Here is a 21,915-nt window from a genome sequence, read left to right on the forward strand (position 1 = left end):
ATAATTTTCAGTGCTGAGTGCGAATGCAAAACATCATAGCTGACTTTAAAGGGGCTGCTGAGACATAAGAATTATGTTGTATCAGAAGGTGCTGGCATATCTTACTTAAGGGCAGTTTCCTGGAACTGAACCATTGCATATGTTAGAGTATTTTAGGAACTGTGTTTATAGAAAGATGAATTAGAACTAAGAATGTTAGTGTGCAAGTTAAATAAGTATTTAACCACAGGTAAAGACCCAAGTACTTCAACAGATATTACTGCAGGGGTGGCCAACCTGTGGCTCCGGAGCCACATGCGGCTCTTTAGAAGTTCATATGCAGCTCCTTGTATAGGCACCGACTCCGGGGCTGGAGCTACAGGCGCCAACTTTCCAATGTGCCGGGGGGTGCTCACTGTTCAACCCCAGGCTCTGCTACAGGCCCTGCCCCCACTCCCCCCCTCCCCGCCCCCCCCCAAGCCTGCCGTGCCTTCGCTCCTCTCGCCCCCCCCCCCCCGCCCGAGCCTCCTGATCAGGAGGTGTGGAGAGGAAGGGGGAGGCACTGATCAGTGGGGCTGTGGGTGGGTGGGAGGCGCTGGGAGCGGGGGTGGGGGAGCTTATGGGGTCTGCTGACATAATACTGTGGCTCTTTGGCAATGTACATTGGTAAATTCTGGCTCCTTCTCAGGCTCAGGTTGGCCACCCCTGTATTACAGTGACAGGCACCCTAGAAATATCTAAAAAAGAGGAAAGAACCTTCAGTCAAAATCCTCCTCTATTTTCAGCACTTGATATAAATAAAGTTCTTTTATCTTTCCAAAGGGCATGATATTCTAGTCTAGATACGGCAATAGAGCAACACACACGCAATCTTCAGATTTACGAAAAGATATACCGTATATACTCGTTCATTAGCCCCTTCGTTTATAAGCTGACCCCCCAAGATGGTTAGGTAAAAATAGCAAAAACTGTATGACCCTTTCATAAGCCGACCCTATATTTCAGGGGTTGGCAAACTTTGGCTCCTGGCCCGTTAGGGTAAGCCTCTAGCAGGCCTGGACGTTTTGTTTACCTGGAGCGTTCACAGGCATGGAGCCCCTCAGCTCCCAGTGGCCGTGGTTCGCTGTACCCAGCCAATGGGAGCTGCGGGAAGTGGTGCGCCATAGAGTTTAAAATCATCAAATCTTGGTGTAGACCTGTTTATAAGCCGACCCCCGCTCTTTGATGCGTCACATTTTTACCAAAAATATTCGGCTTATGAACGAGTATATACAGTAAATCTCAGCTCTGTGGCTGGCCAAGCATACTGCCGTAAGTTAGACCAAGGCACAATAGCCGTTTTGTAACAGTTCTAAATGTGTCAAAGGGCATTTGATACTCCACAAAAGGGCTGAAATGCCATCCCCATAAACCAGAGGTGGGCAAACTTTTTGGCCTGAGGGCCACATCTGGGAACAGAAATTGTATGGAGGGCCATAAATGCTCAGAAAATTGGGGTTGGGGTGTGGGTGGGGGTGAGGGCTCTGGTTGGGGGTGTGGGCTCCGGGGTGGGGACAGAAATGAGGAGTTCAGGGTGTGGGAGGGGGCTTGGGCGGGGAAGTGTGGTGGAGGGCCCCAGTTGGGCTTGCGGCCTCTGGGGATGAGGAGTTTGGGGTGTAGGAGGGTGCTCTGGGCTGGGACCAAGGGGTTTGGAGGGCGGGAGGGGGATCAGGGCTGGGACAGAGGGTTGGGGTACGGGAAGGGGTGCAGACTCTGGCTGGGGGTGTGGACTCTGGGGTGGGGCTGGGGATGAGGGGTTTGGGGTGCAAGAGGGGTATCAGGGCTGGGGCAGGGGTGCGGGGAGAGGCTCAGGGGTGCAGGCTCCGGGCAGCGCTTATTCAATGGAGATATCCTATCTCCTAGAACTGGAAGGGACCTTGAAAGGTCATCAAGTTCACTAGCAGGACGAAGTACTGATTATACCCCAGATCCCTAAGTGGCCCCCTCAAGGATTGAACTCACAACCCTGGGTTTAGCAGGCCAATGCTCAAACCACTGAGCTATCCCTCCCCCCAACGGAGCCTGGAAGCAGCAGCATGTCCCTTCTCTGGCTCCTACATGGAGGCGTGGCCAGGCGATTCTGCACGCTGCCCCCAAGCACCGCCCCTGCAGCTCCCATTGGAGTGCCGGAGGGGGGCCATGCCGCTGCTTCCAGGAGCCGTGTGGAGTTTGCCCACCCCTGCCATAAACTCATGGCTATGTACACTCTATATATACTCTCAAATAATCAAGATACCTAGTTTCATTCATCCCATCTGGAGAAATTCCATTTTTCTTTTCTTTAAACAAGTCTAATATAACACAAACAAATCACTTTGCCTTCCCAGGGGTCCTTGACCAATAGCCATCTATTTGTTCTAGTTTTCTACAACTGTGGTAGCAATGACCCATATATAACATGATAAACATTTGATAAATATTATTGCAGAAGTGCACAGTTCAAGATATATATATGGAGCCTCATTATAACTCAACTACTTCCCAGGAATTCAGGCTTTTCGGCTGAAGTCAGAGCAGCAGGGACCCTGCAGGGCTCATGCACTGAACCCTGCTGTTTGGTTGCTAGGGTTTGGAAATGCTCCAGCAGGTTTGCTGGGAAGTTTGTGTTTGATGAAACCTGTAATCTTAACACTACCTTAGCAAAGACTTTTGTGAGTGTGTACACACACAGAGCTATATACAGTTCAAAGATTAAACAAAAGCACAAGGAGTGTTTCTAGTGGGCCAGCATTACCATTTACCTGATTCTAGACAGTACTGGAGGACAGAATTATATTTTAATTCACAGAGTGAAAACCATTCCAGGACCTGCACAAGATCATATGTGATGGACACACAAGGACTCTGCATAGGTGCAAATCTTAACCCTATAATTTCCTAGCTCTGCTTTTAGGCGTAATAAGCTAAATAAAGTTAAATAAGCTATTTATCTCATGTACTTTTCAAGAATATGGGCTAAACGGTACCAAGGCCCCAAGCCTGTAAATACTCATGATTGGAGGTAGTGTTTACTACTGTGTGTAATCTCCATTGAAGTCAATAGAAGTATTCTCAGCTGTAAGAACTATGCTCAGTAACAGTTTTCAGGGTCAAGCCCCAAGTCTGTCTAGATCTATTTTTTTTTCTAGGTTTGAATTTCTTTTTACAAAAAAGCTAGAGAACAAACCAAAAACAAACCAACCAACCAACCTGATCTCAGAGGTGCAGTCTAGACACAGTCACTAACAACAACAGAGAAGAGGAAACCTCTCCTTCTACTCCTGCTCTTGAGTTTGTGGTTTCCAGCAGAGAAATACAAGGGCCCTCTCTGGATTTAGCCCCACCTATGCAATTCTTTTAAGTAATTAAAAATAACTCCCCAGAATTCCCTGACAATATGCCCAAACCTCCTACTTAGCCGCTGAACACCCAGCAATATTCCCTTCTCACGCATCCCATCTGGTGCAATCCCCTGGGCGGGGAAGGACATGTGGAATATTTGGAGTCTCAGAATGGAGTCACTCACAGATGTAGAATTTATTTTTGCCGTGACATGTGTAGACAGACTTTCCATTCCATAGGACTGAACTCTGTGTGTCAAAGGCGACATATAACTGTTGATAGTGGTGTGTGTGTGTGTGTGTGTGTGTGCGCGCGCACAGTTTAAAGTTTATGGGGGGGCATGTGACTGCCCCACGTGTTGCCTCTGGATCTAGAACAGAGGTTTTCAAACCATGTGGGGCGCACGCCCTCCTAGGGGGGTGCGGAGGAATGTTCAGGGGTGGGGATAAGCGGCAACACCAGGCAGCTCACGCCAGCCCCGCAGCGGGGCTCGGGGAGGGAGCACCACCTCACCCCTGACTTACCTCAGGGGGCCACCCAGCATGTCTGGGCTGGGGGAGGGATGCAGCCAAAAAACCTGTGGGGCACATGACCCCGCATGTCCTGCCCACGCATCACCTCTGCTGTGTCTCTCTACTAGTATTATAACAATGGTGCCAGACGTGAACTACTCCATTTTGAATGAATGGTCTCATTCCACAGAGCCTCTTCAATATCGATAGATGATCCACAATAATGCTCAGAAGTAGAAAGCTGATTCAGAGGTATGATGGCCAAGGTTTTCACAAGTGACCAGTGATTTGGGAGGCCCAACGTGAGATGTCTAAAAGGGCTAGATTTTTAGGAATATCAAGCACCAACCTGGCCTCTGAAAACCAGGGCCCATTAAGACCTTTCCTGCCCTAAAATGGAGATGACCAAACTCACTAGCAGACTTCTGAAAATCTTGGCCTTAGTTATTTTTTTTAAACCTATCATATTTAAAATTATAAAGGATGTCATAGCAGTGTGGGCAATAGAGATCTCCCCAATGATTTCTCATCAACAGTCAGATCTGGTTTCCACTGGAGTCCACTGACTCAAGATCTCTTGCAGAGGCTTCAGAGCACAGTGTACTTAGACTGATGTGGTAAACCATGTGAGTTTCACAGTCTCAGACAGAAGCCTTTTGCAGCAGCTGGATGAGGATCCAGTTCCACAGACATCCATGAATGAACAGAATTTGTTGGGGAAGAGTGAACATGGTTTTTCTAAAGGGAAATCATGCCTCACCAATCTACTAGAATTCTTTGAGGGGTTCAAACAAACATGTGGACAAGGGTGATCCAGTGGATACAGCGTTCTTGAGACTTTCAGAAAGCCTTTGACAAGATCCCTCACCAAAGGCTCTTATGCAAATAACACAATCATGGGATAAAAGGGAAGATCCTCTCATGGATCAGTAACTGGTTAAAAGATAGGAAGCAAAGGGTAGGAATAAACGGTCAGTTTTCAGAATGGAGAGAAGTAAATAGTGGTGTCCCCCAGGGGTCTGTACTGGAACCAGTCCTATTCAACGTATTCATAAATGATCTGGGAAAGGGGGTAAACAGTGAGGTGGCAAAATTTGCAGAGAATACAAAATTACTCAAGATAGTTAAGTCCAAGTTACAAATGGATCTCACAAAACTGGATGACTGGGCAACAAAATGGCAGATGAAATTCAATGCTGATAAATACAAAGTAATGCACCTTGGCAAATATAATCCCAACTATACATACAAAATGATGGAGTCTAAATTAGCTGTTACCACTCAAGAAAGAGATCTTGAAGTCATTGTGTATAGGTCTCTGAAAACATCCACTCAATGTGCAGCGGCAGTCAAAAAAGCTAACAATGTTAGGAACCATTAGAAAAGGGTTCGATAATAAAGACAGAAAATATCATGAATGCCTCTATATAAATCCATGGTATGCCCACACCTTGAATACTACATGTAGATCTGGTTGCTCATCTCAAAAAAAAAAAATTGGAAAAGGTACAGAGAAGGGCAACAAAAATGAACAGCTTCTGTATGAGGAGAGATTAAAAATACTGGGACTTTTCAGTTTGGAAAAGAGATGGACTAAAAGGGGATATGATAGAGGTCTATAAAATCTTGACTGGTGTGGAGAAAGTAAATAAGGAAGTGTTATTTACTCCTTCACATAACACAAGAACTAGGGGTCAGACAATGAAATTAATAGGCAACAAGTTTAAAACAAACAAAAGGAAATACTTCTTCACACAACAGACAGTGAACCTGTGGAACTCATAGCCAGGGAATGTTGTTAAAGCCAAAACTAAAACAGGGTTCAAAAAAAGAACTAGATAAGTTCATGGTGGATAGGTCCATTAAAGGCTATTAGCCAGGATGGTCAGGGATGCAACCCCACTCTTTGATTGTTCCTACCCTTTGTTTGTCAGAAACTGGGTGTGGAGACGGGGATGGATCACTTGATGATTGCCCTGTTCTGTTTATTCCATCTGAAGCACCTGGCATTGGTCACTATCAGAAGACAGGATACTGGGCTAGATGGACTATTGGTCTGACCCAGTATGGCAGTTCTTATGCCCCAGGCCAAACGCCCCTCTCTCAGCACTTGCAAAATGCAAGCAATGAATTCCATCACCACACAACACTCCCGTGGTTTAGGCATTTGTTACAAATTCAAAAAACTCAGACCAGGTTTGTATCACATTCCAAGCCCTAGTAGAGCCTAGTAAACTTTAACCATTTAGGCACTTGGTCAATAAAAGGACAGAGTGGAACTGAAACCAACCTTGGCACCTGCCCAATGGAGTGGAGTGGGGAGGCAGGGTTCTCCTTTCTCAGTCCCAGGTATTCGCAGCATGCAAGATAACTAGAAAAAGCCCATGGGCAGGCTGATATTTCTACATCACGACCTCTTGGGGTCATAGAGCAAGTTACTACAGATCGGCCCATGGGACAGGGAGCAGCTGAATTCTCTGGAGTTCTTTGGCACATAAGGTTGGGTCATCCAAACCAGGTTGGACCAACCCCTGCATACTGATGAGCTGGTATCTATGGCTTTTCAAAGGCTATGTGGCTCACAAAAGCATGGATGCTTTCTGCTAGATGCGACCCCAAGGAAGATGAAATTTTATAGCTAAGCAAGTCTGCTGTGTTGCTATAAAATAGAGGGGGTGGGGTTATTAGATGAATAGAAAGTTTAAAGCTACCTTGAAAAAAGGTTTTCTGAATAATACATTATTGCTTTTTCATTTTAGAGTCATTATAAAGCAGGTTTTCCCCTGTTCAAGAGAGAGCAGAAACCAAGTAAAAGGTCAGAAATGCTGGCACACAGCCAAGTCTTGCTGATAACATGTACTGATGGATTCCATCAACCAGCTTTGATGGAGAGAGCTGATATCAGGAGACAATCACTGCCCTGAAGCATTATGAGATTGAAGGCACAGTCAGCAGCATTTAACCAGAGGAACACATGCAGCCCTGGGGAAAGCAATTAATATGCTAGTTTGCTCAGAAGAAATCTAATACATGCCCTACCACCAAGTAACTTCAAGAGTGTTTTATCTTTATCCCTAACCAGTTCCTGAATAGCTGAGACACCCACATCTGTTTAGGTAGGGGATTCCAAGGAAGATCAGTTGAAAAGGATTTATTAAAAGATCACAGCAAGTACATTTTTCCCTGCAGGAAACATACCTTAATCTAATCTAGGAGGCTGCTGCAAACCCTCCTGGCCAAGTCTCCCATTTAAACAGATCACAGACACAAGTTTGTTCTGGTCTGGACAATGTCTGAAGTTTCTTTCCCCTATTAAATTAACAGACTTGCTTATAACAGAGTGACACACAACTCAGTTTTCTAAACAATCCACTTAATCTGGTTCTGGTATTTTGCTGATTGGAGAATACTGTCTGACTAAGTATCAGAGGGGTAGCCGTGTTATTCTGGATCTGTAAAAAGCAACAAAGAGTCCTCTGGCACCTTATAGACTAACAGACGTATCATCAGCATACTGTCTGACTAGCTAAGTGCATTGTGCCTTTATGTAGCTTGAAACAAAGAGAATAATCTTTTGCTAAAAGATTAAATATCTTACGTATTCGGTAAAATTCCTTCAAACATAGTCTAAGGCCATGTCTACATTTTGCCAACATAAGTGCTAACTTTTGTCGCTCAGGGGTGTGACCGGCATAAGTTTTGTCGGCATAAGCACTCGTGTGCACAATGCTATGTCGGGGGAAGATGCTCTCCCACCAACATAGCTACTGCTGCCCATTGAGCTAGTTTCTCTCCCGTCGGCATAACACGGCTACACGAGCCATCTTACAGCGGTACAGCTGTGCTACTGCAAGCTTGTTAGTGTAGACATGGCCTAAGTAACATAAGAGGATGTATAGAGACAGAAAACTCCAATACACTAAGGGCTTGTCTACACTACCAAGTTTTGTTGACAAAACTTGTGTCGACACCCAAAAGTCAACACAACAAAAATCGCCAAAGTGTGTTCACACTTGCTCCCTCTGTCAATAGATCATGTCACCATTGGGGACACCATCATCACGTGGGTATGTATCCCACAGTCCAGTTTTGTGGGAAAGAAGAGCCGATTGCTGCGCATCTTGGGATTCTCTCCGAGTTCTCCCACAACCCCCTCAGCTCCGAGAGCAGCATCATGAGTAGCTCTGTGAGCTCTCCGTGCTGAGGAATGGCAAAGCAACACAGCAGTCTGTCCCCCTCCCCCTGCAGCAGCAGTGTGCCTGCCGCTGTGTTCCTAGTGCCCGGCAGAACAGGAGCATTCCAATGATTTGCTCTTTGTTTGTTCCCCAAACGGAGCAGCACACAGATACTTCCCAGAGCTTTGAAAGGGTAGGGGCGCATGTCTACACTGGCTCTTTGTCGACAGTAAAGGGAGGGGAAAAGACAACAGTCTCTCGGAGGGGTGGAAGTTTGTTGTTGCCAAAACTGGGTGTTTCTCGTGACAAAAGTCCCACTGTAGCGTGTATGCTCTTGCTGTTTTGTCGCCAAAAGGCAGTTTTTGGCAACAAAACTTGGTAATATAAGCCCATAAATCCTGCTACTTTAAGATGTCCTCTTGCCACAATAGTTGCTTGACAATTTGGACAAATTGCTATAGTATAAAGGTTAAGCAATAGTTTAATCCTAATTAAATAGGTTTATTTCTAAATAAAGACCAGTTCTTAACAACATAAGAATGGCCCTACTGGGTCAGACCAAAGGTCCATCTAGCCCAGTATCCTGTCTTCCGACAGTGGCCAGTGCCAGGTGCCCCAGAGGGAATGAACAGAAGAGGTAATCATCAAGTGATCCATCCCCTGTTGCCCATTCCCAGCTTTTGGCAAACAGAGGCTAGGGACACCATTCCTGCCCATCCTGGCTAATAGCCATTGATGGACCTATCCTCCATGAATTTATCTAGTTCTGTTTTGAACCCTGTTATGGTCTTGGCCTTCACAACATCCTCTGGCAAGGAGTTCCACAGGTTGACTGTGCATTGTGTGAAGAAATACTTCCTTTTATTTGTTTTAAACTTGCTGCCTATTAATTTCATTTGGTGACCCCTAGTTCTTGTGTTATGAGAAGTAGTAAACAACACTTCCTAATCTACTTTCTCTACACCAGTCATGATTTTATAGACCTCAATCATATCTCCCCTTAGCCGTCTCTTTTCCAAGCTGAAAAGTCCCAGTCTTATTAATCTCTCCTCATACGGAAGCCGTTCCATATCCCTAATAATTTTTGTTGCACTTTTCTGAACCTTTTCCAAGGGTATGTCTACACTACAGGATTAATCCGAATTTAGATAATTCGAATTTGGGAAACAGGTTGTATAAATTCGATTGTGCGCGGCCACACTAAGCACCTTAATTCGGTTTTAAACCACATTAATTCGGTGGTGTGCGGCCACACTACCCCATTAACTTAAACACAGTAATTCGGTGGTGTGCGTCCACACTAACCCTAATTCGAATTAACAAAATCGATTTAGGCTCTACTCCGTTCGTCGAGGTGGAGTACAGAAATCGATTTAAAGGGCCCTTTAATTCGAATTAACTGGCTCTGTAGTGTGGACGGGTGAAGGGTTAATTCGGATTAAGGCAGCTAAATCCGAATTAAAGTCCTAGTGTAGACCAGGCCCAATTCCAATACATATTTTTTGAGCTGGGGCGATCACATCTGCACACAGTATTCAAGATGTGGGCGTACCATGGATTTATATAGAGGCAACATGATATTTTCTGTCCTATTATCTATCCCTTTATTACTTATTCCCTACACAAATCTACCTTGTACACCAGACTCCTGCTAGAATTGCATTGGGTCTGCCCATCCTTACTAAAACAGCATGCCAGTGTAACCAAACATGGACATGTTTCTTTAAACCATTATGATGCAAACATCACAACATTAAGAAAGGTGCTGCCAAAGACTGTAAGAAAACCTTACTCTTGTTTATAATGCCTTAACTACTTGACATATTTTCCCCTGCTGATCTCTTCTTTTTGTATGCAAAAAGCATACCCACTGCCATGGCATATATGAACATATGGAGCTGCTGAAATGAATGCACTTTTGTTTCCTTCAATGTGAACAAACTTCATTAAAGTGGTCAACATCGCTCTGGAGAACCAGAACAGAGCTTGCAACATTCAGGGCAACATAAACAACTTTTACACGAACTGGTCAGGAGGACCCCTTTAAAAGAAGGTGAATAGATGTTTTAAGGGTTCCAATCACTGAAAGTGTACACGGGCAATTCAGAACACAGCAAGGGAATAGAGGGCAGGGAAATTAGACTCACCTTGGCATGCCACATTGGGGTCACCCCAGAAAAACTCTTGGCACTCCCTGCAGGTGCGGCCTCCAAACCCAGGCATGCACTGACACTGCCCAGTGAACTGTTAAAAATAGGAGTAGAACAGAAAGTGAATTGGTTTTCCTGTATGGAAGGGAACATCACCAGCAAAGCTCTTGGAGCTATTCCCAGCAGCTTGTTGGGAACATGCTCAGGTAGTGTTATTTTGATCTCTTCATATATTGACAAAGACTCAGCAGCCGAGCTCACTAACAGAAAGCAACACGGCTGGACACAGACTGAAGCTGACGATAAAAACAATTTAAGAAAATTGTGATGCTTCCTATCTCTCTGGACCCAATCCTAAAAAGCTCACCCCAGTGTGGACTATCTAGCAGAACATAATCTTTAGAACTGAATGACTAGAGCCAAATTTTCATGATTGCCGGGGCCCTACAGTGCCCCTCGACTTTAAAAATAAGAGTTGGGGTGCTCAGCACTTCTGACAACCCAGCCTTTCTTGTCATGTGTGCACTGGGGAAAGAAATATTATTTGGGGCATAGAGACAATGCCTGTGCCGTCTTTAAATTCCTCTGGTGTTTGTCCCTGAACTGCCATTTTTGCCATGACTTTCCCACAGCCCTAGAAGTCATACAGCCTACTGAGAACGTTACCTTCTCTTCTGGAAGGCAACATTTGCAATCTGATTTACTGAGCCATTGTGCAGCTTTCCTATGAATACAGCCAATAACTATGCAGAGGAGTATTTTGCTGGATAAGACTAATGAGGCCCTATGCATTTCTTACCTCATTACATGATGGCTCGAAGGAACGAGCAACATCGCACTCGCACAGTTCACATCCAGTTCCACTGGCCAGTCTCCAAGTGTTTGGTGCACAGCGATCGCAGTTCTGCCCGGTCACATTGGGAAGGCATTGGCACTGACCGGTTGTTTTCTCACACTGACAGTCTTCTGAGCTATTGCAGTGCTCTCGCACTGTTCCCAAGTAATTACAGACGCACTCTGTAATGGAAGAGCAGGCAGCCTAACTCTGCTATGCTAGCACAACACCACATTAAATTGAGTCCAAACCTAAATGTCGGTTACTGATGTATTACCAAAAGAGGAGATGGTTTCCAGGGAGATGTGATCCTATTCAAATGGGGAAAGTTACACAGACATCCCTACCGGCATGTCCTGACATTGTAAGTTACTTAGGCTATGTCTACACTGGCAATTGAATGACAAAACTTGTCTTTAAGGAGGTGTTAAACCCCCCACTTCCCCGAAAGACAAAAGTTTTGCTGCAACAAGTGCCAGTGTGAACAGTGCGTTGTCAGCAGAAGAGCAAAACCGCCGCTCGTTGGAGGTGGAAGTTCTTTGTTGGCAGGAGAGCTGACAAACAGCAGCTACGCTGCACAACTTTTAGCAGCACGGCTACAGCGACACAGCCCTGTCTCTAAAAGCTGTGTAGTGTAGACACAGCCTTAGAAAACAGATGGTTTGGGAGGAAAAGCCTAATGAAGCATCCTTTAAAGCCTGTCTGGGTACATGTGCCATGGTGACAAGTGCAGTATAAATACCCAGTATGGTAAACTGCCTTCTCATTCAAATGCCTCTATTAATTTTTCAGAACTTATGCTGCAAGTTATTAACCTTGCAAAGATGCAGACAGATCTCAGAGTATTGCTACATTGGTTTCCAAGTTAATTTGAGCAATCGTGTAACTAAGGCTTAATCTTGTGAAGTGCTCCTGTAATATGCACAGTAGGTGACTTGAGGATTCCTAACATCTTGCAGGACTAGGACTACATATAATAAGCAGATACAGGGAGTCTTTAAAGCACAGTTATACTCTGAAAAGTGAATTTTGTAAGAAGGGGAACACCATGGGGTTCCAGGTTAATTGTTTTCCATATAAATGTGCTCTCTTTACAAAGTGAAAGAGATTATTAGTTTCCAAGTGCCAACCCTGCAAACACACCCTGGGATCTGCAAGTCAGGCTGGATTCTTTCTGGTTCCCACATAACCACCAGAAACAGAGACTTTGCAACACAGATCTCTAAAAATTCGGGGGATGGTATGTGACCCACAATAGAACTCAGCTCCTTCCCTCCCTCCCTCCAGGAGATGTTTGCTCTGCTAATAGAAATAGTAAAAAAAGAAAAAAAAAACCACTTTTTTCTGACTAACTTTCTGGATAAGCACAGAGTAGCATTCTGGAGTAAGAGATTCCCTTTTTAAAAAACACAGAACAACACACCATTATGTGACTATAACCCCACTTAACACTTATCATTCCCTGAGGCAGCCCTTCCTGCTGAGCTTTCAGGAACCCGCTCCTGCTGTTCTTTAACATCCCAGGAATGTTTGTGTAAACAAAAGCCATGTCTTCAGGGCTTAAGAAGCAGCAGGAAATGGCCATGCTCCATCTCTTGATAAGAGGGAAACAATGAATGCTAACAAGAAGGCAAGAAATCCTTATCCCACAAGAGCCCATCCTTTCAGATGTTTGGGCACGTAAATGCTAGGTGTCTCGTCTCTCCCCGTTACACTAAACGACTCCTGCCCCCTGAAGAATCACACTGAACACACGAAAAGCTGCAAACCCAATGTTTAGCCAGAGGTAATTAGGTTTCTACCATCAGTTTAATCAGAAATGGCTCCTGGTAAATTTAAAATACTTTAGGTTATCTGCCATTCTCCATTAATGTCCTGAGGCCACCTGCAAAATCAACAGCTTCACGGTTTATTACGCGTAATGATATTCTAGAGTTTAGTGCAGGTAAATGAATTCTGGCCAGTGCTATAGAAGTGAGGAATGGGAAGACCCCTCCCCCCACTTACTTCTACAATCCTGTTGCAATGCATGTCCATAGTACCCATATTTACACAGCTGGCAATTTTCACCCTCTGTCTGATACAAGCACTTCAGGCACTTTCCAGACTGCTTGTCACAGGCCCCTGGATCAGTCATGTCAATGTTGTTGTTACACTGGCACGGCTGGCAGACTCCACTTGTCTCTTCAGGGTCTCCAAAGAAACCAGAAGCACACTCATCACATCTGCTTCCTGTTTAAACAAACAATCCAAGGAATTATTATTATAGCTCGTTAACAAACAAGTCAATAAACAGCAAGACAGTGTGACAAGAGATTGAAGGTGAGTTGTTGAAAGGAAATTGAGTTGAATATATTCAGAGAAGCAAAATACAATACTTGTCTGGATCCTCAGCAAATCTAAGTTGAGTAGATCCATTGATTTCAATGGAACTGAGACAACTTATAGCAGGGTAGGATACAGCTCCTTTTCATGGATTTCAGAATTCAAGGCCCAGATTCAGGGAAGAACTTGCAACATGTGTTAATGGGCATCCCTATTCAGGACAGCACTTAAACATAGGATTAGCTTTAAACCTATGCATTGACTTCAGTACTGTCCTCAATAGGGATGCTTTGCTTGAGCTGGGGACTCAAACAACTTCTAGCATCATAAACATTCATTAAAATGTATAGAGAGACAGAAATTTTTGCTATGCAAGACGTTCTTTCCTAGCTTTTTCAAAGTGCCACTCCTACCTGCAGTATTTGCCTGCTGGCTGGGAGTGGTTCTTATAACTTCATTATTTATATATTGCTACAGGGGTACATGGTGCTTCATAGATGCATAAAATCAAAGACTTGCTCTTAAGGTGCTTACAATTTAAATTAAGCTGAACAACAAACACTAGGTGTAGAGATTTGGCAGATATAGGAATAATAGGGGTGGGTAACTTCTCTCACTCCCACTGATTTTCCAGTGAATGCTTACATGCATTGCTTGCCAGAGATTGGCCCTTAATTTGTAAATAAAGACTACAACACTTACAAATACTGGTACTACAGTAATTTCTGCCAGTGCTTATGCTGGTGCTTTCTACTTCCCTCTACGTCACAAGTGGGCAGTCTATGGCACGGGGGCCACATCCGGCCCTCCAGACGTTTTAATCTGGCCCTTGAGCTCCTGCTGGGAAGTGGGGTCTGGGTCTGGGGCTTGCCCTGCTCCAGCACTTCAGCTGGGGAGCAGGGTCGGGGTGCATGGCTCCCGGAAGCAGCGACACGTCCCCGCTCTGGCTCCTACAAGTAGGAGCAGCCAGGGGGCTCCACACACTGCCCCCACCACAAGCGCTGCCCCCCGCAGCTCCCATTGGCCAGGAACCGCAGCCAATGGGAGCTGCAGGGGCGGCACCTGCGGACAGGGCAGTGCACAGAGCTGCCTGACCGCGCCTCCATGTAGGAGCTGGAGGGGGGACATACCGCTGTTTCTGGGAATTGTTTGAGGTAAGCGCCACCCGGAACCTGCCACCCTGACTCCCTCCTGTGCCCCAAAACCCTGCTCCAGCCCTGATCCCCCTCCTGCCTTCCGAACCCCTCGGTCCCAGCCCAGAGCACCCTCCTGCACCCCATACCCACAATTTCCATACCCAGATGTGGCCCTCAGGCCAAAAAGTTTGCCCACCCCTGCTCTACATAGTCCCTCTCTGTAGCCAGATTAAAACTCAGTAGATGCACTTTAAAGCACATGGTACTTACCTATGTATCCCACATTACAGACACACACAATTTGCAGAGTAATAGGATCTTGATAACAGCTGCTGGCAAACTGACGCCCACTTTCTGGGCCATCTGGGCAAGGACAAGGCCGACAATGATCTCCTGATCCCAGGACAGGGTCTCCATAATAGCCACCAAGGCACCTGTATTAAATAAAGGCTTGTGAGACCGCAAGCAGATACAGTACAAACTATTTCTTCTGATGTGAAATCACACTAGAATGGTTTTCAATGACTGGAGGGATGAGGGAGACAGACATCTTTTATAGGTCTCCAATTGTTATTCACAGTATGAATAACACTACTGTAAAGATGTTTTCTTTGGCTCATACTAGCATTACAAGTAATATGCCATGCCAAACCAAACCATTCCATCTCAAATGCTATGTCTTACCTCTGATCATCACACTTTAAAACCTCCTCTGGTAGGTGTTTAGGTACATTTATATAGAGAAATCAGTTTCATGCCTCCTCAACACACACTCTTTGCTCAAATGGGTGCCCCTGGGCCTGGAGCAAAGATAAGAGGCCACACAGGTGCCCAGCAGCTGCTTACAGAGGATGGGGTTCACCTCTTCCCTTCAGAATCTGCTTTGGTCTCCATGGCTGCAAACCGGCCAGAGTCCATGCAGCTCTGGCCAATTCTGCACTAGGGCCCAAGGTTTGGCCGCTAGTTGTGATAACTCTACACAGACTTTTCATCTCTGTAGCTCTTTCAGCTGTACATATTCTCACCAACAGTGGCATTTTTTAACATATATTCATTGCTCTTTTGCTGGGGACAGAAGAAAATGGGTCCTGCCATTTTGCCCTCATTAAAAGTAAGTGATAATCTAGGTGTCTGAAACAATCCTGGGTTTGTTCATCTCCTCAAAATTTCTGCCTTGCTCTCCACTGCACAGCTGCCACTACAAAGTGGACACTATGAGAGGAATTTTTGCAGTGAGAGCTGGCCCTCTTCCTATAAATGGACACTGTCACTTTCAAGACAGCTCCCCCCACCCCCCCAAACAAGCCTTTAGACTTGTCCTGAACCCAGGTGGTCCAGTTTGGCAGACCAAGACATTTCTATTTATTCCTATTTCTCTGTGCTGAAATCCAAGTAAGATGGACATGTGATATTTACATAGGGGCCACTTCTCCTTTATAAACAGGAGACACAGGTTCCCTGTCCGGTAATAAGGGTGGGGCACCTCAGTGCAGAATCAGGGTTTTGTGCTTGATCATGCTAATTTCACCGACTTCAATGGGACTTACTTGAGTAATGACTTTAGGACTGGGTGTTAGCTTTGCCTGGGGAGGTTCAGTGGATATTGCTTACAACGTATAATAATGTACCAGTAAATCAGCTATAAGAAGAGACCATACCTTTCACAGTTGTGTCCCATGGTAGAATCGCGGCAATTCAAACATTCCCCAGTGTATGGGTCACAGTCATCCGTGTGGCCATTACACTGGCAAGGCTGACAGTTTGGAAATCCCCAGTATCCAGGTAAGCACCTATCACACTGACGGCCATACACTCCATGGAAACAGTAGCACTGGCCCGTCTCAGGATGACAGAAGGAACTGACAGAACCTTGTAAGTGACATTCACAAGCTAAATAAAATAAAATAAAATAAAAATGCAGTTAAAAAAAATGATAGTTGGAAAACTTCTCTTCTTCCATTTATGCAGCTGCAGCCTCTGGACCTGGCTCTGCAGTCATTACCCAGTAGCGCTCCCACAAAAGCTAATGAGAGTTTTGCCCCAGTAAAGGCTGAAAAACCAGACCCTACCATTGTATTAGAATATAAAGATTCGACAGAGTGGAGACTTTAAACTGGATTTCCTAGGTTATACTTAGATCCAGAGAACAACAGTACCTTAAAGAATATCTTGTTAGAAAGTGTTAGATACCAATATTCCCCATTATTCGATCTGCCATTGCCTAACTAGAATGAATATGCGGAGATTATGGATTAAACGTACATTTGCATCCATTAGGTCCAAACCCAAAGGTGCCAGGAGTACATCTGTCACATCTTCTTCCAACAACATTAGGACGACACTGACACTGTCCTCCATTAGAGTCACACACGGAACTTAATGAGCCTTGAGGGTTGCACTGGCAAGCTGAATAGTGAAAAGAGGACAGAATTTGGAAAAGAGAACACCACAGCTCATAAAACAGGTTTGAGCAGCATCTCTCCACACATACACCCACACCTCCCACCCACATCTTGGCAACAACACTAACAACTGGAAAATTGTGATTTACTCTGCAAGCCAATTAAGTTGTACATACATAATGCGGTCTCATGTAACAGTGCAGAGATGCTAAAAATAATATTCTTGCAGACGTCAGTCATAGGGGTTTTCACAACACTCCTGCTGTTTTCCAGACATCGATATCTTTGAAATGTTTCCCAAGCACTGTTAGTGACCACATCTTCGCCTGAGCCCCCCACTGTGAAGATGTCCAGCGATTTGCAGTAAGGCATAAGAACGAGCTATGAAACAATTATAAAATGACAAAACGTTACCATTTATAATGTTGCAGTCCATTTTTGTCTAAACTAAATATTACTTTGTTTCTTATTACGCTGGCTTTTTAAAGTAAAAGAAAAACAAAAAACCCAGCAACAACAACAAGATCTTGTTCATTTTCATAGAAAAATGTCTAGCATCCACAAAACTAATATTTTATGGAAAATATGGAAGATCAGGTTTGATATTCAAGATGTGTCTGCCTCACTTGTATAAATAAGCCTCTCCAAAGATACAAACTTTAGCAGTTCAGCACTTAACATGTTAGTGATCCTGTAATATACAGCAAAGAACGCATATCAGAAAAGAAACCAAACAGGGCACATACTTTAAATCTGAAGATGCGTACAGTGCTTGAAACTGTTGTAAATGTATAGCCAAATTTAGCCAATGGATAAGTGAACAAAACCCCCATTGACTTCAGTGGGATTTACGTAGCAGTCCCCAAACGGAAAATACAACACTTAGTATTTTAAGTTTATTTTTTCTTTAAAAACATCCATAAAGTAACTTGCACTTACAGAGTCAATGAGTGTGTATGGGCTTTCCACCTCAGTATCAAAGGAGGAGTACTGTGATAGCTCCAGGCGAACAGTGTAATTCAGTCCCTTTTCAAAACATACGGGGCGTGGAAGGACGACATATCTGGATTGGAAACAGAACGTTTGGTTTTCATTTAAAATGTTGAATGCAATAAATCTTTTCAGATGGCTCTATGGAACATACAGGATAATATTTTGCCTCTTCTTGTTTGATTTTTACTAAGAATGAATGGTAAGTTTTGAAATGAATGTTTGGAAGCTTGTGCAACCAAATCCTAAAAAGCCTATCAATCCTAAAATGAATGATACAATAGTTATACAGACCTTGAGCCTGGTGATAATGATACAGTCTGATTATCATCGTCAGGAACGGTATTACCACATCGGCTACTTGTAGGAATCTTGCCTGGGCGGGAAACAGTAATAACAGCTTTTTCCCAGTGATCTGGTAACTGGAAAAATTGGTCATCATTAACCAATGGATAAGTGATTAAACTTCTGATATCAAAACTGCATGAGAATGAGAACTAACAAGACGCACATGTAACAATCACAATTCATGGCATTCCACTCCAGTACATACAGTTCACGCAGGTCTGGTTACAGAACAATTTATTTGATGGGTTTGTCCTGTTTGGGAACTATCCACAAACAGATCAAGGTTTCCTTGGAACGGTTCACATTTATTCCTGTGTTCACAATTATTCCATTAATATTTTATGTAAATCTATTTCAGCATATGGATTGCTTGTGGGAGATGTGCAATTGGTCTCCTAATGTCACATAGCAATCGTTTCCACACCCTTTGTTTATTAGTCGTCCTTGCTGTGTTATGCCTAATTTGTATCCTCAGCTGTCCCATAAGGGCTCTGTCAAAAAAATTTTAATTGTCCAGTAAGCATCATGCACCTCAATAGCACAATTATAATAAGATAATAAATAATGTTTGTGATTGTGATGCAAACAACAGCAGTGGTCAGTATAAGTCTTTTGCATTTCTAAGTTATTTTTAGGATACAGCTCCTTTTCATGGATTTCAGAATTCAAGGCCCAGATTCAGGGAAGAACTTGCAACATGTGTTAATGGGCATCCCTATTCAGGACAGCACTTAAACATAGGATTAGCTTTAAACCTATGCATTGACTTCAGTACTGTCCTCAATAGGGATGCTTTGCTTGAGCCGGGGTCTCAAACAACTTCTAGCATCATAAACATTCATTAAAATGTATAGAGAGACAGAAATTTTTGCTATGCAAGACGTTCTTTCCTAGCTTTTTCAAAGTGCGACTCCTACCTGCAGTATTTGCCTGCTGGCTGGGAGTGGTTCTAGCAGTCACCAGTCAGCTCCTAGCATTCCACAAGGAAAACTCAGGCCTTGTTAAATATATCTACAACCCGTCATCGACGTAACAATGTTGATAAACATGTATGTAAACAGTGGCCAATTACCTGTGGCTCATAGCGAATCACAACATCATACTCCATAGAATATGGAATATTGTCGATATAGAATTCCAGATATGCCCCTTCAGGGACTCTTACAAATCCTACTCCAGTCCAGGATGGGGTACGATCTTGAGAATACTGGCGTTCAACTATGCTCACTCCCTAAGGAAGAGGGGGAAGTTATTGCAATACTTAAAAAAAAAAAAAAAGAAAAATCAAACGTAGCTAAAACATTCCTGTTCAATGGTGGGAACAGAAATTCACAGGCACAGAAACTCCACAGACTAACTGTGGATTAACAGGTTATTTCTGTATTTATGTTTTCTGGGTTGCTTGGTTTGTTATTAAAGTCACGTGTTATATAGAAGATAAGCTCTCTTTTGTACATACAGATGTAGGCATATCTACACCTTGCCTTCTTGTTTGCAAATACAACACTTTTTCTTTCATTGCACAGAGACTGAATGAAACTATTATTGCACAGTTCTCCATCAAATTATTCATTGTAATAAGATTTTAAATTTAAAATGCCACTGATATAAACCATATTTAAAAACAAGCTTGCACAAAACCGAAACACAAATAAAGTCAATAAAAGTTATTGCTACAATCCAGAGTGTAATTGATATAGCTTTACTCATGTTTTTTCATGTTGTATTTGTAATTATTCGAGTTTATCTGATCATTGCTGAGCACTCACACATCCAGCATGTAACACACACCTGTTACCATTCAAATAGGGCAGCTAGTGTAATTACCTTTTAGAGACCTGTTTGACTAGAACTGGGCAACCCAAACCAGCAGTTAGGGGCTCCTCTTAAAAATTCAGACAATAACCATCCAGACAAAAGGGGGACATTAAAAGATAGAGAATCCAGGGCAGACAGGCATAAACCTATGAACCAAAAACATGGCCATTTCCTTTGGTCTAGAATTTCTATTTTTATCTGGTACTTTATATAAGAATATGGAAGTATTTGATACTCAACGTTCCTGTTTGAAAGAGATCAAAACCAATGAATCTGTATAAAAATAAGACAACATCCTGCACATGCCAAAGAAAACTGTCTTAATAAGAAGGTAGGCAAGGTAGAAGAAGGTGAAAGACAAGGTAGAAGAAGGTGAGGTATTATGCCAACTTCTGTTGGTGAGAGTTTACACAGAACTCTTCTTCAGGTCAGGTCAGGTCAGGTTAGTAAGAAAGCATGCATTTTAAGGAAATGTCAATATGATTATTACATCAGGATGCCCCAGTGACAAACTGACAATTTCCCACAATATCCTGAATGAACTTTATTGAATAAAGTTCAATCTTACTGAATCAGGTTTAATACCTTTGGAGTCCATTGTACCAAAAATGCAATTGTATATGTATTATTGTGGCATTGTATGTACCTTCTCTAGTAGGAAGGGGATGCTAATGTAATGCCTTTGAAGCCACTCCCTCCCCTCGGAGAGGTACACAGACCAGTTCAGAATGGATTCTCCACAGACCCTCAGACAAAGAAAGGACTTTTGGACAAATAGCCTGGTTTTAAACGGGCTCAGGGACTTCTTTCTGATTCAGCAAATGGACAGGGACCCCCAGTCCAAGGAGGGCCCCAATCCTTAGGGTAGGGTTGGAAGGACTAGGCCTACTAAGGCCCCATAAGATGGGGGCTTGTTCTGAGCAGAGGCTGTTATGAACTTGTGACCAGGAAGTTCATACCAGCCTCAGCTCAGAACAAGCACCCAGTCGTTTGGTGGGCTTTGAAGGACTAAGTACCTGCCAGAGCCCATGCTAGAGTTGAAGTGATCTCTGGTAAGCACAAGCGTATGGTCTTTTATTGTTTTTAATGTTTTCTCTGTAGTGCTTTTACCTTGAGAATAAAATGGGCTTGCCTTACATAAAAAAGTTTGTTGTATCTACAGCTCTGGGCAGTCACACTGTTAACCATCTCAGAAGCAAAAGCAAGCAGGTGTGCTTGGGTAGCCGGTCTCTGCTGGGACTAACACAGTGAAAGCTGGAAACAACTGTGCACCTTGGAAGTATCCCAGTCAGAAGTGAGTGAGACATAGGTCTCCACTGTGTCAGAGGTGATGGCCAAGGGAGCCAGAAGCCTGAGAGCGGGTGCCTTTGCTAGTCTAAAGAGGGGGAATTCACGTGCAACTGAACTGTGACAGCCCCATCATGCATTCTCACACTCTCCAAAGACAGCATGGCTATAAATTACCCAGGCTTTGGGCAAAGGGACATAGTCCTCCAAGAAGGGTCACACACTACCCGCATGCAGTCTGAGAGAAGGGAGCTTTCGGGCATGTTTTGAGATGAATACTCATGGCACTTTGTGACAAGGAGTCAGGACAGGACCTAGGATCTTGCAGACAACTCACTGTCTAGTGTTAGAACCCTGCATGCAAATGCAGTTATTTCATCTCACTCTGCCTAGTAGAAACATTTGTAAGTGTTAGCAAACACTTGAAAATTTTGAATTTTTTTTTTTTTTTTTTTTTTAGAAAAATAGGTTTGCATTTTTCAAATGGCTCTTTTCCCAAGCAAGTGTTTATCTGCAGACTTCCCCTAAGCTACCCTTCCATTCACAGGGCAAATCCTTACACAGTAACCAAGGTTCATGCATTAGCTTATATACCCTG

The 21,915-nt window shown here is 43.8% G+C and overlaps 1 protein-coding gene across 1 annotated transcript in view; it reads right to left on the bottom strand.

Moving 5' to 3' along the window:
* The window catches only part of LAMB1 (laminin subunit beta 1), an 80,391-nt gene that overhangs the window by 26,520 nt on the left and 31,956 nt on the right, over positions 1-21,915 (bottom strand). The window contains exons 13-23 of the mRNA XM_026648907.2: positions 21,303-21,405; positions 19,285-19,443; positions 18,159-18,286; positions 17,814-17,937; positions 17,051-17,255; positions 16,735-16,878; positions 16,131-16,362; positions 14,743-14,906; positions 13,019-13,243; positions 10,976-11,193; positions 10,174-10,270 (exon numbers count right to left, since the gene is read on the bottom strand). Of these exons, the coding sequence (XP_026504692.1) occupies positions 10,174-10,270; positions 10,976-11,193; positions 13,019-13,243; positions 14,743-14,906; positions 16,131-16,362; positions 16,735-16,878; positions 17,051-17,255; positions 17,814-17,937; positions 18,159-18,286; positions 19,285-19,443; positions 21,303-21,405 (1,799 nt within the window). The remainder of the gene's footprint in view (positions 1-10,173; positions 10,271-10,975; positions 11,194-13,018; positions 13,244-14,742; positions 14,907-16,130; positions 16,363-16,734; positions 16,879-17,050; positions 17,256-17,813; positions 17,938-18,158; positions 18,287-19,284; positions 19,444-21,302; positions 21,406-21,915) is intronic.

The sequence above is a fragment of the Terrapene carolina genome, unplaced genomic scaffold (genome assembly GCF_002925995.2).
Source record: "Terrapene carolina triunguis isolate 2854851 unplaced genomic scaffold, T_m_triunguis-2.0 Scaffold68, whole genome shotgun sequence".
Lineage (NCBI taxonomy): Eukaryota > Metazoa > Chordata > Testudines > Emydidae > Terrapene > Terrapene triunguis.